Source organism: Hyperolius riggenbachi, chromosome 7 (assembly GCF_040937935.1).
Source record: "Hyperolius riggenbachi isolate aHypRig1 chromosome 7, aHypRig1.pri, whole genome shotgun sequence".
Taxonomy (NCBI): Eukaryota; Metazoa; Chordata; class Amphibia; order Anura; family Hyperoliidae; genus Hyperolius; species Hyperolius riggenbachi.
In genome coordinates, this window is record NC_090652.1 from 48,236,047 (window position 1) to 48,254,247 (window position 18,201).

Genomic DNA, 18,201 nt, shown 5'->3' on the forward strand with positions numbered 1-18,201 from the left:
ATTCCATCACGCTGTCTCCCGTGCAGGCCGCGTATTTGTGTGTCTCTTAGTGTTGTCCGGATCATGAACGATTCGGATCTTTGATCCGAATCTTTTTTATGAGTCGATCATCCGAATCATCAAAATGAACGATTCGGATCGCAAAAGGGGCGGGGCCAGGAGCGACACGCCCCCTCTCAGCGGGCAGCGGGGTCCTGGAAGCAGGGATCGCTCTGTTGGATGGGAGCCAGCCTTGCAGGGAGACAGGTAGATGAGAGAGAGGGGACATGGGTGCCACTGCCAGATATGTGTAGAGCACACATACTGGCTATAATGTACTGCCCATTATAGGCTGTCTGTTCCGTAGTTGTGCTGCACAGTGAACACATTGGAAGCTTTTGGCTCAGCACAGCTCAGTAACTTGCAGACAGTGTGATTGAAAGGCAATATAATCCTCCTGCACTGGGCACTAAACAGCTGCACTTATCTTCTGGGAATGCTTTCTTTCACTGTGCGACCTTTTCTTTCAAAGTGTACAGATGAGCATATAGGTGAAATATATGACATAAAGCATATGACTTCAGCATGTGGGGATTGTGTTCAAACATTTCTGCTCTCTGCTCGTCCCTCCTCCCTTCTCTGTCCACTCCCTGCCCTCTGTCCATCTTCTCCCCTTCTCTGTGTGTCCACCCCCCTCCCCTTCTCCTGTCCACAGACCTGTCCTGCTGTTCATTTCACCCCCGAATGCTTCCGGTAGTAAAATGATCCGAGATTCGGATCAAAGATCCGGATCTCTTCAATGATCCGATTCGAATCATCCGGATCATTGAAAAGATCCGAACTTCCCATCTCTAGTGTCTCTCTCCTCTACTCCTCCGGGCGTCCTCATTTTCCCGAGGGAGGGGGGAGCTGGATGGGCTCACATTCCTCCAGTTCCTCTCCTCTGTTTTAACAGCTCAGCAGTGCGCAGAGCTGAAGCTGTAAATTCCGAACAGGAGGGAAATGTAGATCAGGCTTTAGCCTGATCTAAGACTATATTTATTTTTACTAGTAGCATCTAGTTGCAACTTCCCTCCGGCAAAAGTGGTTTGTCCCCTGCAGCCAACACACGTGGCCAATGACGCTTCTGACTGGAAGGCAGCGGCGGGCAGCGCTGATCTATAAGGCAGCACTAAAGAGACAGCGGGCTGCACAGAAAGGGGCAGGCATGGCGCCCATGGGTGCTATGGCGCCCATAGCACTTGCCATGCCTGCACCCCTCAAAATACGCCACTGATATTGTCACAAACTGTCCCTCAGTGGAGCTCACAATCTAATCCCCTCCATAGTCATATGTCCATCATAATCTGGGGCTAATTCTAGGAGGAAGCCAATCAACTTATCTATGTTTTTTTGGGAGGTGGGAGGAACCCAGAGACACGGGGAGAACATACAGACACTGTATGCATGGACCCACTCAGCCTCCGGTGGAAAAAGCCGAGCATGGGTCTGTGCTACTGCGCATGTGCGAGTCATGTGTTCCGGAACCCATGGGGGTGCTTGCTATCGTGCAGGTGTAGTGTGGCTGTGCTTCTGAGGTCTTATCGCTGGCAGGCCATGATTTTTGGAAAGGCCACAAAGACCCTGGCCTTGGGTGGCTGCAGCCCAAGGATGCAACTGGGTGTCAAATAGGGGTTGCTACATATAAAACAGAAGGCTGGAAATGGGGAGCAACACACGAGAAAGGGAAGATGATGCCAAAGGGAGTTGTACATGAAAGAGAGGGGCTGCAGTACATGGATGCTAGACATGGAAGAGGGGGTGACACATAGAATGGGAGGGGCCCTGTGGCACATAGAAGGAGAGCTCATTCTTACTTGGCCTAGGGCACAGGTGTCGAACTCCAGGCCTGGAGCGAAAACTGTGGAACTGGTAGTTGACTTCAGAAAGCACCCTCCTGCTCTCACCCCTATCTTCATCGAGGGCTTTGAGGTCCCCAGAGTGTCGAGCGTTTGGTTCCTGGGTACTACTATCACAAATGATCTGCAGTGGAGGGAGAACACCAGCCTAATCCAGAGGAAGGCTCAGCAAAGGCTGTTCTTCCTGAGACAACTGAGGAAGTTTAGTATGCCACAAGATCTGTTAACTTGCCTCTACACTGCCACAAGTGAGTCCATCCTCTGCTCCTCCATTGTTGTATGGCACATCTGCAAGCAAACTGCTCAAACTTCAGAGAGTCATCAACACTGCAGAGAGAATCATTGGACCCCCTTGCCACCCCTGGACCCCCTACACACCAACCGATTGAAGGGCAGGGTGTACGAGATACTAAACTGCCGTTCCAATCCCGGCCGGCACTTCTTCAACTCACTCCCCTCCGGGTGCCGCCTCAGAACCATCCACACCAACACCACAAGGCACAGAAACTCTTTCTTTCTGCAGGCGGTCCTTCTCCTGAACTCGCTGGATCTCTCATGCATATGTCCCTAGTGGCACATTCTCACCACCTGGCTGACTTTGTGATCAATCTCTGTCTACTTGTATGTCTTTATGCCTGCTAAATGGCTGTTAAATGATCTTTCATCTCATGCCATGTGTACCACAAACAATTCCGGGTGCGACCTGGTCTCACTTGGCAAATAAAGTTGATTCTGATTCTGATTCTGGAGGGCCAGATCCGTGGCAGGGTTTAGGATGGACTGAGAAAGAGAGGAATGATGGACCACACCTTTCCTGATTCAGAACCATCAATTAATTTGAGCTGTGTCAAAAATGTGTGAGGACCTCGGCCCTCGTAGGACTGGTTTGACATTCCTGACCTAGGAGTACCCCCCCCCCCCCCATCAATGTAACAATGTAAATATCCTAAATACCCAGCTGCAAACTTCCCAGGTTTTCTGTTATACCAGCCCGTTGCCAACACCGCACAGGACAATGGGATATGCTCAGGTTACCAGTGTTTGCAGAGCTTAGCTTTGTTGTGCTGCATTAGCGTTCAGGTGGGTGTTTGCTGGCCCTGACATAAAAAGGATTCTGCAGCCAGGGAAATGATCGTCTGCAAACATTGACAGTTAGTAACACTTGTTATACACCTATAAGCCACCACACAAAAACCACAGAAAGAATAGCATGGAGTATACCGTTACACTGGCACATGGCAATGGGTGGTATGTATATTGCAGTAAGAGGACAGTCAGATTTTGAAGTTGATGTGTTGGCACAGGGCTTTCTAATGGGGCGGCCGGGCAACACCTGCATTTTTTTTCTGCTTTCTACAGAGCTGAACATATCACACCATGAAACATGCTAGACATCCATGGCTACAATTACTAGGTAATGCTCAGTGATGTTGTTCCAGGGATTTTATCTGATTGCCATCTGGAGTCGGGAAGGATTTTTTTTCCTTTTGGGGGCTAATTGGACCATGCTTTGTAAAGGGTTTTTCAACTTCCTCTGGATCAACAGGGGTATGTGAGGGGGCGGGCTGGTGTTGTACTTTATTCTGTGGTTGAGCTCGATGGACGTATGTCTTTTTTCAACCCAAATAACTATGTATGTAACTATGTATGAAAGCTTATTAACCTTTTCTGGACCGAAGGGCTCCAGAGATCCTCCAAAGACTTCACACGTTCCCCTCAAGTCCAGCACCACTGGCCAGGACCCTTGTGGCCGCACTCCCCTTCAAACACGAAGGCAGCCATACTGTGAATGCACAAATAAGGGCCTGTTTCCATTTGCAAATGGGAGCCGATGCGGCTACGCGTCACTTCTGCTCCCATTCGCGTCACTTCCGCATCTCCCGATGCGGAAGTGTATTGGAGGAGATGGCGGGCGGATGTGGCTGTGCAAGAATGTGCAGCACTCAATGGAAACTCCACTCTGCAAAAAATGGAAACGGCTCCATTGCCGTGCATTGATTACAGTGCAGCTGCATCGCACCGCGTGCAGTGGAAACGGGCCCTAAACCTGTGCCTGCACATTACCACAGAGCCGGCGCCGCTTGTGGATGAATATGAATACGGGCGCATTCGTACACGGTGGGGCAAGAACATATCTGACAAGCCCTTATCGGATATGTTAAAGGGTTTGTGAGTGGTAACTGTGGAGTTGAGAAGGAGATGGGAAGCCTATGGACTATTCAGAGGCTCCGCTCTACCTAGGTAGGTATCTAACTTTTTTTTTTGGGAGGGGAGGGAAACCTCAGGTACCCGTTAAAGGGGACATCAACTCAGAACTTCCTCTCTGCAAAGGGCCAAGTGCAAAGGCAAAGGGCTAGTGCACAGGCAAAAGAGCCAAGTGCAAAGGCAAAGGGCCAAGTGCAAAGGGCCAAGGGCAAGTGCGAAGGGCCAAGTGCAAAGGCAAAGAGCCAAGTGGAAAGGTCCAAGTGCAAAGGGCCAAGTGCAAAGGGTCAAGTGCAAAGGCAAAGGGCCAAGGGCAAATGGCCAAGGGCAAGTGCAAAGAGCCAAGTGCAAAGAGCCAAGTGCAAAGGGCCAAGTGCAAGTTCAAAGGGCCAAGTGCAAAGTGCCAAGGGCAAAGGGCCAAGTACAAAGTCAAAGAGCCAAGTGCAAAGGGCCAAGTGCAAGTTCAAAGGGCCAAGTGCAAAGGGCCAAGTGCAAAGGCAAAGGGCCAAAGGCAAAGGGCCAAGTGCAAAGGGCCAAGTGCAAAGGGCCAAGTGCAAAGGCAAAGGAGCAAGTGCAAAGGGCCAAGGGCAAAGGTGCAAATGGCTAAGGGCAAAGGGCCAAGGGCAAAGGGCAAAGGGCCAAGTGCAAAGGGCCAAGGGGAAATGGCCAAGGGCAAAGGGCCAAGTGCAAGTTCAAAGGGCCAAGTGCAAAGTGCCAAGGGCAAAGGGCCAAGTACAAAGTCAAAGAGCCAAGTGCAAAGGGCCAAGTGCAAGTTCAAAGGAGCAAGTGCAAAGGGCCAAGGGCAAAGGTGCAAAGGGCCAAGAGCAAAGGGCCAAGGGCAAAGGGCCAAGGGGAAAGGGCCAAAGGCAAAGGGCCAAGTGCAAAGAGCCCTTGGCCCTTTGCCTTTGCACTTGGCCCTTTGCACTTAGCCCTTTGCCTTTGCATGTGGCCCTTTGCCTTTGCACTTGGCCCTTGGCCCTTTGCACTTGGCCCTTTCCACTTGGCCCTTTGCACTTGGCACTTTGCCCTTGGCCCTTTGCACTTGGCCCTTTGCCTTTGCACTTGGCCCTTTGCCTTTGCACGTGGTCCTTTGCCTTTGCACTTGGCCCTTTTCATTTGACACTTGACCCTTTGCACTTGGCCCTTTGCACTTGGCCCTTTCCACTTGGCCCTTTGCACTTGGCACTTTGCACTTGGCACTCGGCCCTTTGCACTTGGCAGTTTGCACTTGGCACTTGGTCCATGGCACTTGCACTTGGCCCTTTGCACTTGGCCCTTTCTTTTGATATTAGTAAACTTACACTACCGCTAGGTTTGCTACAGTAACTGTCATTTACTGCATTTAAATGTATACTTTTTTCCTTTGAAACTTTAAAGGGGCACTACAGCGAAAAACTATAAAATTTAAAATATGTGCAAACATATACAAATAAGAAGTACATTTTTTTCCAGTGTAAAATGAGCCATAAATTACTTTCCTCCTATGCTGCTGTCACTTACAGCAGGTTGTAGAAATCTGACAGAAGTGACAGGTTTTGGACTAGTCCATCTCTTCATAGGGGATTTTCAGCAAGGCTTTTATTTGTTATAAAGATATTCCCTAAAAAGGATTTAAACAATGAGGCTGGCCAGCTTCCCTGCTCGCTACACAGTTTTTGGGCAGTTGGACAGAGCAACTGCCATTCATTAAGTGCTTTTAAAAATCAGTACATTCCTGAGAATCCCCTATACAGAAATGGACTAGTCCAAAACCTGTCAATTCTGTCAGCTTTCTACTACCTACTGTAAGTGACAGCAGCATAGGAGAAAAGTAATTTATGGCTCATTTTACTCTGGAACAAATGTACTTCTTATTTGTATATGCTTGCACATATTTTACATTTTACAGTTTTTTGCTGTAGTGCCTCTTTGAAATCGATTTTCTCAAAAACTATAAGGTCTTTTTGAAAAAAATGTCCTCTTGTACCCACATATCTCCTTAATATACCCTGCACATTTGGTGATTCTAGCTTGTAAGGGGGCTTAGATATGAAACGCAAACAAAATGGACTTTAGGCAAAAATTAATGCGAAAATATTCGGCGAATTTCCGCCTTTCGAAACGAAAATAGTCCTTATTTTCGCGAAAATTCGGCAAAAGAATATTTGCATTTTTGCTCATCACTGGACTGAACATAGGAATGCTCGACTGATAACTGAGTGTTTTTATTAGCATTAAATGACAAATTAGCATGCGTAGCACTAATATATTTTATATTTACCTTTTCAGTAACATTTTAGTTTTTCTTTCAACCTGATTCGGATTCACAGTTTGATCTTTATCTTACCCAGTTTATAGACCTATAATTACTGTATATGTATTATTTTGCAGTATATTCAACGACAGTACACTCTGCCGACATCACCGCCACCACCCCGGCACAGCCAACCTGCGGAATGCCAGTCATCACCAGCCGCATAGTGGGCGGTACAAATTCTGCTCAAGGGGCGTGGCCATGGCAGATCAGCCTGAGATACCTAGGAAACCATATATGTGGTGGCTCCCTGATCTCCAATCAATGGGTATTATGTGCCGCCCACTGTTTTGAATTGTAAGTAGTCATATCTTGCTATGTCTGTATTTATAGTTAAAGGTTCTTTAACGTAAACCCGCGGTGAGAGTGAATGGAGGCTGCCATATTTGTTTCATTTTATAGCAACAGGGTCAGTCATACTATGCCAGGAAAAAAACAACAACACATATATAAGTAGATAACTACTTGTTCTATTTACATAACATATGCATTTACTGTCATGTTTTGATTTTAGTGAATTTTCTATAGTAACTAAAGAGACTTTTGTTCCTGGCATTTGCCATTTTAGTTCCCTCTGACTGAAGCCAATCCTGATGTCATCTCCTCCCTTACTTTTTTCCCCCTAGAATTGACTCTGTCATAGCTAGCTTGCTTTGTAAACATGTGAGCACAGCATGGATCAGCCTTCAGCACTAACTTTACACTGAACTGCCCTCAGCTAATCAGTGAGTAGCAGGAATGTGGGAGTGGTGATAACACGCTTCCTTCTTGCGGCAGTGTACCAAATACAACCGAGCTGTGATGAGATGAGCTTCATTACAGCAGAAACATTTCTGATTAGATTGGAATGCTTGCAATGCAGGGTGGGGTTCCAGGCTGCACAATGAACACAGAGCAGTGGGTAAATGGAATTTGATTACATGGCTGACAATCCCTCTTTAAACAATACCAGTTGCCTGGCAGCCCCGCTGATCTGTTTGGCTGCAGTAGTGTCAGAAGTACACCAGAGACAAGCATGCAGCTAATCTTGTCAGACCTGACAATAATGTCAGAAACACCTGATCTACTGCATGCTTGTTCAGGGTCAATTGCTAAAAGTATTACGCTAAGTACACACAATGCAATTTGCTGACAGATTTACTGTGAGTTCGACTATTTTCTTTTTTTTTTCAACTTAAAATTTTTATTGAAGATTTTCTTGTACAGAAAAGAAACATATAAACCGTTGATGGGTAAATACAACAAGTACTTTCGGAAGCAAATTACAGTAGTACATATGATTGTACATATGGTTACAATTTCACAAAGTGTGTTATGGCCAATTTTACACGTAGAGGTATTGAGATGTACTGAGGTATAAGACTCATGCTTATCTTATAATTGTTTCTGTAAGAGAAGGGATATGACCATAGTTTGCTGTGGCTACCGTATTAGTACATGTGTTTAACCTCCTTAGCGGTATGGACGCATTGATACGTCCATTACCGCCGGAGGTCGCAGCTCAGGCCCCGCTGGGCCGATTTGAATAATTTAAAAAAAAAAAAAAAGACACTTTGCTTGCTGCGTGTCTCACCCGATCGCCGCCGCCCGCCGCCGATCCGCCACTACCCGCCACGATGCAGGGCCCCCCCAGGCGAGACCCCATGCGCTGCCTGGCCAATCAGTGCCAGGCAGCGCTGTGGGGTGGATCGGATTCCACTTTGACGTCACGACGTCGGTGACGTCATCCCGCCCCGTCGCCATGGCTACGGGGGAAGCCCTCCAAGAGATCCCGAAGGCGATCGGAGGGGCTGGGGGGATGCCGCTGAGCAGCGGCTATCATGTAGCGAGACGTTGTCTCGCTACATAAGAAAAAAAAAATTAAAAACGTATTTGCTGCCCCCCTGGCGGATTTTAATAAACCGCCAGGGAGGTTAAACATTGAACTTGAAACTCAAAACATTAACTGAGAACAAGTAACAGGTAACGTGGGCTACTTACATTGTTCTGGTGCACTGCTAAAATTTACTATTCATAGATACCTCTGAGGAGATCGACTATTTTCAACATGTCTGATCTGATTTCTGATCAATTTTCCGTTCACTTCTATGGAAAATCGATCAGAAAGAGATGTTGGAAATAGTCGATCTGACAGCAAATCGGTCAAAAATTGCATTGTATGTACCTAGAATTGGAGGCAGACTTGCCCCCCCCCCTCCTTTAGTATAGGTAGCGCTAGTGAAGTCCTGTAGTCATGCATGGGAGCGTGAGATGCATAAGGTGGTTAGGAGCAGAGCCGGGACAAGGTCCTTCAGCACCCAAGGCTGAGACAGCAAAGTGCGCCCCTCCATCCCTCCCACCTCAGCTGTCACACATGGATTGCTATTAGACTAATAGGTGCCCCAGGGCCCCCAACCTCCCCAGCACCTTAATCTCTAGTTATCTGGCTTGCAGTCACTGTCATGTATCCCCTTTTCTTATTTCTTTCTGATTCAAACACTATTGGGAATGACAGCTGAATGAATTGTGCACCCCCTCCTACACTGCGCCCTGAGGCTGGAGCCTCTCCAGCCTCTGCCTCGGCCCGGCCCTGGTTAGGAGGAGGTTGGAGTAACAAAGTGGGTGGCCAGGTGTTTATCTGCTGACCAGGTTGGAGCTATAGGTCGGGCAGAACTTGTGTATAGATTTGTAGGCCAAACATAGTATCTTAAAGAGAATCTGTATTGTTAAAATCGCACAAAAGTAAACATACCAGTGCGTTAGGGGACATCTCCTATTACCCTCTGTCACAATTTCGCCGCTCCTCGCCACATTAAAAGTGGTTAAAAACAGTTTTAAAAAGTTTGTTTATAAACAAACAAAATGGCCACCAAAACAGGAAGTAGGTTGATGTACAGTATGTCCACACATAGAAAATACATCCATACACAAGCAGGCTGTATACAGCCTTCCTTTTGAATCTCAAGAGATCATTTGTGTATTTCTTTCCCCCTGCATCTCTCATGCACTGAAGTTTCAGGCTGCTCTTTTCTTCCTGCAAACAGCTTTGCCCTTGTCTGTAATTCCTCACTGTGTGAAAGCCCAGCCAGCTCAGGGGACGATTTATCCAGCTTGTAAAAGATAAGAGAGAAGAGAGAAGCTGCTCTAATCCTAAATAATACACAGGCAGTGTGCATAGGGCCTGGAAGGGGGAGTTCATAGCAGAACCACAACACTGAAGAACTTGGCAGTCTTCCAGATACAGGCCGACAAGTCTGACAGGGGAAAAATACCTTGATTTATTACAGAGACTGTGATAGCAGAAACTGCTGCAGTAAGCTAGAACACATTAGAATAGCTTTTTGAACTTGTAGAATGATAAAAAACAGGATGCAATTTTTGTTACGGAGTCTCTTTAAAGCTGATTCTGAAGTGGATTTTTATTATATCTTAACAAAATGGAGAGCATGGGATACCTCTTCCAAGCCTCTTCAACCTCTTGTTACCCATGCAGGCTGGTATAGCCAGAATTTGGAGCTGCCCAGATCATGTGGAGGTCCATAGCCTGAGCGATACCAGTCAACATGGTTTATGACGTGTGTGTGGGGTGGGGGGGCGGGCTTGTAAAATCCATGGACAAGGACTCTTTCTCACCTCCGGAGCCCAGGAAGAGGTGGGGGCCTGTGGGAGTGGAGTTTCCCATTGCCAATTCTCTCCCACTGCCCATCAGGCTTGCCCCCTCCTTCAACACCTTCAAACAAGCCTTCAAAACTCACCTCTTCAAGGAGGCCTACCCCACTTCAACGCTGCAATAACTCTCTCTGCTGAGAACCTCTCAATGCAGCCCTCCCTCCTTTTGTGTCACCGTCCCTCCCTTTCAAATTGTAAGCCTTTGGCGGGGCCCTCTCTCCTTGTGTATCATACTTCATTGTGCACTCTACCCAGAATAATGTGAACTTGTATTATTGGGGCTACCACTCCAGTGTACGATCTGGCATTGTATAGCTACCAGTATTGTGTTGTTGTATCTTATTGCTTATTACCTGTACTATTTTGTCGGTCATCCCTGTTATCATGTTTGTAATCTCATGTATTGTACAGGGCTGCATAATATGTAGGCGTTGTATAAATCCAATAAATAACAAAATTAATAATAGTAATAATATTATTAATAATAATATACAGAACTGGTAACTTGGTATATATCAAAAGTGTCAATGTCATTTTTTTTTTAACTTTTTGAAATTGATTTTCTCAAAAACTATTTTTTTTTACTTGTGCCCACCATTTCCCCTGACATATCTAACACATTTGGTGATGATAGTATGTATGGGGACTTTGATATTAAGTGCTTAAATTGGCAGTTAACAATTAAAAAGATATCCCGCTGCACCAGATGGTTGAGTAATAGTAGAAAATCCTTTATTCGTAATTCCGATGTACGCGTCAGCTGTTATCTGTACTATGTGATGTCGGAATTACAAATAAAGGATTTTCTACTATTACTCAACCATCTGGGTGCAGCAGGATATCTTTTCAATTGTTCTCTGGATGTGGCGTTTGGTTTCCCTGTTCCCACCTGGCTACAGACTGTGAGTGCAGCAGCCCTGAAGGTTTTTTCCTTAAATTGGCATTATTGATTTCAATAACATGCAAAATTTACTAATGGATAATGAGAAATCAATTGAATTTCGAAAATGTAATTATGTAATGTAATTGTAATTGAAAAATTATAACATTGCGGTCATAACTGCACCTAAACAATAAAATGTCTTTTTACCTCCTTAGCGGTAACCCCGTGCTGGACACGGGGTAAGCTGCTGCGGAGGATTCCTCAGGCCCCGCTGGGCCGATTTGCATAATTTTTTTTTTCAAACACGCAGCTAGCACTTTACTAGCTGCGTGTTTGGTCTGATCGCCGCTGCCCGCCACCGATACAGGCCCCCCCCGCATACCCCTTGCGCAGCCTGGCCAATCGCCGCCAGGCTGCGCTATGGGGTGGATCGGGACTCCCTGTGACGTGATGACATCACTCCGTTCGGCGCCATGGCAACGGGGGAAGCCCTCAAGGAAATCCCGTTCAGAACAGGATTTCCTTATGGGCAAGCGGCGCCGGCGGCAATCGGTAAGTACAAGGGGATGCCGCAGGGAGGGGGGAAGCATGTAGCTAGCGCTAGGCTAGCTACATGCTAAAAAAAAAAAAGTGAAAAAACCCTCCCGCGGCCGCGCAGCCGCACAAATCATACCACCAAGGAGGTTAAACCATCAACAAGCAAAAAAAAAAAAACCCACTAAGGGCCCATTTCCACTGCAGGCACACGCGTCTGCGAGACGTGTGGCAGCACTTCCGGATCTGCGGTTACGTTGACAAATCCCATGAGCCGTGCCATGCACGGCTGTGGGATTCGCACAGATCCAGATGGAAAAACTCCATTACTCCCTATGGCAGAGTTTCCCCGCGCGATTTGCCTGCGGGGAAACTGCGGATTCGGCCCAGTTTCCGCGCAAGTGATAATGGGTGCTTAGAATAATTTACAAAAATACTTTTTCAATTTCAGAATGCTGAAAAGTTATTTTGAATAGAAGATGAAAAATGATCTCCTAGGAGAAAACTCAGGAGAAAAAGTTCACTGCCTACGGGCCAAGTTGTTTTACCTACGTTTTACAGAATGCTATTTTGTTTCCTTTTAGTTCTTCAAACCCAGCAGACTATACCATTATTCTGGGGGAGTATGAGTTGTATGCCACCAGCTCTCACCAGATCCAGTCCAAAGTGCAGAGCATCACCATCAACCCCCAGTACAACGGCGCCGGCACTCCAGGTGATATCTCCCTGATCAAACTCTCCAGTCCCGTCACATTCACCATGTACATCCAACCCGTGTGTGTGCCTCCGTCTTCCATGAGCTTCCCAAATGGCATGAGCTGCTGGGTAACCGGATGGGGAAATACCGGCAGTGGTGGTAAGTATAAACAATCATAAAACATACTGTATGCTAAAAGCAAAGTCATTGAAAACGTTCGAGTAAATTACAAGCTACTAAATGTCAAGCAACTAGATACTAATATTAGATAATTAATTAAAATGAATGAATTAGTTGAGAACAATTAATTTAATTGCAGTATGGTAGATCTCTACCTGAATATATCCTACTTGCCTTTGTTCCGCAGTAATCTAAAGTGTGCTAGGACTTTTACCCACAGGGATCTGGGCTTTAGGTGACAGTTTGGGGCAGAATGCTGTGCAGATGAGCTAGCAATTCTGCAGGAATGGAGGGACAGCAGTGGGACACATGACAGAGTGGGAGGGGTAAGAGGAGAACAATCGCCTCGCCCTTCACTTTGATGAAAAGTTCAGACAGATCAACATATTGGTGCCGCTGTACACACTCAAGATTTCCTGCAAAGGTGGCCCCAAATGTCCGAGAACCATTTAGCAGCATGTCTACACACACTTAGGGCTTGTTCACACTAAGGGCATTTTTGGCTTCTTTTAACCCCCTTGCCGGTCCAATTCCCGCGGCAAGGGGGCAGCAGAGCACTATTTATTTATTTATTTATTTTTTAATCATGTAGCGAGCCCAGGGCTCGCTACATGATAGCCGCTGAGCAGCGGCATACCCCCACCCACTCCAATCGCCTCCGGCGATCAGAGTAAGCAGAAAATCCCGTACAGAACGGGATTTCCTGCTGGGCTTCCCCGGTCGCCATGGTAACGAGGCGGGATGACGTCGGGACGTCAGAGGGAATCCCAATCCACCCCTCAGCGCTGCCTGGCACTGATTGGCCAGGCTGCGCAGGGGTCTGGGGGGGGGGGCTTGGCGCGGCGGGTAGCGGCGAATTGGCGGGTAGTGGCGGCGATTGCGTACCACACGCAGCTAGCAAAGTGCTAGCTGCGTGTAGGGGAAAAAAAATGTAAAATCGGCCCAGCGGTGCCTGAGAAACCCTCCTACGCAGGTTACCCCGAGCTGAGCTCGGGATAACCGGCAAGGAGGTTAAGCGCTGGCGATCAGTGGTGCTCATCCAATATTTGGGTATCCGAACTACCCAGACAATCCAAACTATTTCCACTATCCGAACTTTGAATAGCATTCCGGATATCTTTGTAAATCCGAATAGCACTATCCGAGCAAACTCAGATTTCCATGTGAAATCCGAAATCTGAAAAATCCCATTCGGAGGCCTTCCGTCCTAGAGAGAGAGAGAGAGAGATATTGGGGATTGGGGGAGCACTCCGGGAGGCCTTTTCTCCTTCCCCTGCCTGCCCAGCTAATGGCCGTGGTACCTGGCGGCCAGAGAAATTACTATATATAGATATTGGGTTCGGATATCCGATTATGCTCGGATACCAAAAAGGTATCCGGATCCGAATTCAATTCGGATTTTGAAAAGGGGTATTCAAGCAGCACTGCTGGCGATTTTTAAAATCACCCTAAAAGCACTTGTGCAATGATTCCCTATGAGAGTGTTCACATATGAGCAGTTTCGATTCCGATCCGCTCACCAAAGCGCTGCCTATACCATTTTCAGGGCAATTTGCCTCAATGGAAGGTATAGGAAGATTACAAAGCGCTTGAAAAAAACGTTTTGTATAGCGATTTCCCCAGTGCGTTCATGAATAAATACATTGTATTTATTAATTTCTGGGTGGAAGAGTTCACTTCCTGACTGTCGTCAGGAAGTGAAAAAAACGAATCGCTCTGCAAATCCCTAAGGGCCCGTTCACACTTGTAATCACAGGTTTTGCGGGAGTGATTTTCCCGCAAACAGCACGGAAAAATCACTGGACACTGCGACGGTTTTGGAGCGATCGCGATTAGTGTGCTTGCTAATCGCGGAATGCTCGTCGCCGGCAAACCGCTGCATGCAGCGTGGTTGCGGTTATCGCTAACCGCGGCAGTGGGAACACTAGAGATGGCTACAATGTGTAGCGGTTTTGACAAAACCGCTAGCGGTTTGCCCTGAGCGGGAATCGCGCGATTCCTGCTCAGGTAAGAACGGGCCCTAACGCGCAGGTAAGCGACGGGAGGTGCAAAAAAAATTGCGCACAAAATCGCAAAATGCTGGCATCAGCGATTGCGATTTATGATGTGAACAAGGCCTTAGCGTTGGTAGCAGCAGTTATGATTATTAAGACAGAGTTTTTATAAACAGTAGTTGAGCTGAGAGCTGCCCACGTGACTGAAATCCAGGGAAAGTAAAAGTAAATATTTTAACCATTCAGGTACGCCAGTTACTACTACCTTACCTGAGCCAGAAGTTGTAATGAAGCTTTTTCAGCTTCCAGAGCCATCCTGTGCTTGCCTTGAAAACTGTATAACATGTTTAATTTAGTAAAGTATTATTGTTTATCAGTTACTGCATTACCATAGTTAAATATTTTTTTTTCTTAAAGTGATGGAATTAAGTAGTGTAGAAGTCCCTCTAGCCAATCAATCCTACCAGGAAGTCAACCAGAAGCACCTTGACCCACCAAAGGTGCATTGTCCAATATCCTTAAAGGACTACTGTAGGGGGGTCAGGGGAAAAGAGTTGAACTTACCCGGGGCTTCTAATGGTCCCCCGCAGACATCCTGTGCCCACGCAGCCACTCACCGATGCTCCGGTCCCCGCCTCCGGTTCACTTCTGGAATTTCCGACTTTAAAGTCAGAAAACCACTGCGCCTGCGTGGCCGTGTTCTCGCTCCTGCTCACGTCACCTGCAGGCGCAGACTGTACTGGGCCTGCTCAATACACTCCTGGTGACATCAGCAGGAGCGAGGGCGTGGCTGTGCATGCCCAGTGGTTTTCCGACTTTAAAGTCGGAAATTCCAGACGTAAACTGGAGGCAGGGGGCGGAGCATTGGTGAGTGGCTGTGCGGGCACAGGGTGTCTGAGGGGGACCATTAGAAGCCCCAGGTAAGCTCAACTCTTTTTTTCCCCCGACCCCCCTACAGTACTCCTATAAGGTTGCCACTAATGACACGATTTGCCAAATCATTTATGAATAGAGATGGCCCGAACTGTTCGCCGGTGAGCAATATTCTGTGAAAATAAAAAAAGAGAAAGAAGGAGGAGCGCTCCTAGTGTGACATCGCTTTATTAAGACAATTGCGCAAATAAAAATTCACTTACTGGATGTAAGTTGAATGCAAACATGTAAAATCCTTAAAATCCTTCCTTGGCGGTTGCACCTCAAACTACCGTGGCCATTGGAGTCGAAAGGATCTGGTGGAAAGTGATCCTGGATGCTCCCCCAAGGGATAAAACGTATGCTGGCTGCGTTATTACGCGTTTCGGCGTTCCACGCCTTCGTCAGATAACGCTGCCAGCTTGAACAATGTGTGCTTTTATACTCTCTCACTGTTAAGGAATTGCAGCCATAAAACACTTTCCATTTCCAATATGCTTGTATGACAAGCCCACATTATATGGAAGAAGTGTGCTGGTGGAGAATTACACCTCTCTCACTGGAAGCCACGCCTTCATGCGCAGTGCTGTCATTCCTCCTTCTCCCTCTATAGCAACAGCCTCATGACACTTCTGTATAGCACCCAGCAAACATGGGTTACCACACCTGCTATTGCTGAAATTCTGTCTTGTCCCCATTTTTATTGCCTGATGAAGCGGGCTGGGCCTGCGAAACGCGTTGCACTGTTTTGGGGTACTAATTAATAAATGTGACTACTATTCAGACAGTCTTTCGTGTCTGCTTTATGGAAGTAAGTCCACCACTTCCTCCCAGCAAATTTTAAAGTTTTTATCCACTTTTATCCTGCTGGCGCCTCTGTTCTCCTACTGCTATACCGTGTCCACCCCTGGTGGAGGGGTGATCTACCCCCTTTCGCATCTACAGAGAGCGACTTCTTATCCCTGAGTGAGGACAGGTCTAATCTCCTCACCTGCCTATACAGTGGTTGCCTGTGTGGTAACCCATGTTTGCTGGGTGCTATACAGAAGTGTCATGAGGCTGTTGCTATAGAGGGAGAAGGAGGAATGACAGCACTGCGCATGAAGGCGTGGCTTCCAGTGAGAGAGGTGTAATTCTCCACCAGCACACTTCTTCCATATAACGTGGGCTTGTCATACAAGCATATTGGAAATGGAAAGTGTTTTATGGCTGCAATTCCTTAACAGTGAGAGAGTATAAAAGCACACATTGTTCAAGCTGGCAGCGTTATCTGACGAAGGCGTGGAACGCCGAAACGCGTAATAACGCAGCCAGCATACGTTTTATCCCTTGGGGGAGCATCCAGGATCACTTTCCACCAGATCCTTTCGACTCCGATGGCCACGGTAGTTTGAGGTGCAACCGCCAAGGAAGGATTTTAAGGATTTTACATGTTTGCATTCAACTTACATCCAGTAAGTGAATTTTTATTTGCGCAATTGTCTTAATAAAGCGATGTCACACTAGGAGCGCTCCTCCTTCTTTCTCTTTTTTTGTTCTTTTGACCAAGCCTCCCTGACAGCCGGGCTCTAAGAGGAGCAGCTAAAGTGTGACTCCACTCGACCACCCCTGATTATCGCCTAGCAGCGCAAGATTGCACATCTCATTCTGTGAAAATATGCTGTTCGCATTCGCATGAACAGCGAACATTTGGCGTGTTCGATTCACCCCCTACACATCATCATTGAGCTAAACTTTGACCCCTTACCTCACAGTCAGCAGATACATGGCAGCCAATCAGCTAGCACCCCTTTCTGGGCCCCCCACCCCCTATCAAAAAGCAATTGCAGTGGCCATATTGGATTCATTCTCTGCTGGCTGGTGACTGTTAGTGAGAGCAGAGTCAGACTTGCTGCATATAGGTAGGGAAAGCATTAGCTAGGCTTGTGTTCTTGTTCCCCACTTGCTGTGAAAGCACCCCAAACAGCCCCTTTGAGGGCTAGTGCATCGGTCTCCTGTGGGGGTTTTTTTGTTTGTTTTTTTTGTGTGTGACACTCCACAGCCCACTGACAGCCAGAGCTGTGTGCACACTACTGCTATTGCCTCATTAAGTTGCAGGCACAGAACCACTCCAGTGCATTATTATTTCACTGTATTCTGATAGTACTATTGCATTTCTTTGTGTGAGACGCTCCACAGCCCACTGACACCCAGAGCTGTGCATAATGTGATTTCTGCCCTTTAGGGATTAAAACCCGACTTTGCGTCAATTCCGTAATTTTTGGTGAGACTTTTGGCATGGATCCTCCTCCTCCATGCCACAGTTCAGGTGTTAGACCCCTTGTAACAACTTTTTCATCACTTTTGTGGCCAGATTCGTCTGTTTGCGAACATTTTTCGTGTTCGCCATTTGCAAACAGAAAATTCTATGTTTGTAACATCTCTATTTACGAACGATTCTTCTGGGACCACTAATGGACAAAAATCTCCTAACCAATCTGATAAGATTAAAGAAAATGTATTTTATTTTTGGATCAACTTCATTAATCTGATAAGAGTGGTTAGGAGAGTTTTGTCCATTAGTGGTCCCAAACAAACATTACCAGTCGTTCATATGAAGAATCATTCGTAAACTATCATTCGGCAAGTTGTATCCTTAGTGGTCACCTTTAGAAAGATCTGGGTATCAATCTGGATTTCACTTGCAAAATGACTCTGGACTGAAATGTTGTTCTTGTCTATCTATCTATCTATCTATCTATCTATCTATCTATCTATCTATCTATCTATCTATCTATCTATCTATCTATCTACCTACCTACCTATCTATCTATCTATCTATCTATCTATCTTGGATCAGTGAATAATGGCGCACAGCGCCTATGCATAAAAATGGCGCCGCATTAAAAAGATATGCTTATCGCTGTTTATCATTAGTACTGCATAATAATGGCGCACAGTCGAAAAAAGAAGAAAAACGGCACACACTAACGTTATTTATC

At 46.6% G+C, this 18,201-nt stretch overlaps 1 protein-coding gene across 1 annotated transcript in view; it reads left to right on the forward strand.

The window, feature by feature from the left end:
* The window catches only part of LOC137526004 (transmembrane protease serine 9-like), a 132,866-nt gene that overhangs the window by 104,865 nt on the left and 9,800 nt on the right, over nt 1–18,201 (forward strand). The window contains exons 7-8 of the mRNA XM_068247214.1: nt 6,450–6,669; nt 12,022–12,293. Of these exons, the coding sequence (XP_068103315.1) occupies nt 6,450–6,669; nt 12,022–12,293 (492 nt within the window). The remainder of the gene's footprint in view (nt 1–6,449; nt 6,670–12,021; nt 12,294–18,201) is intronic.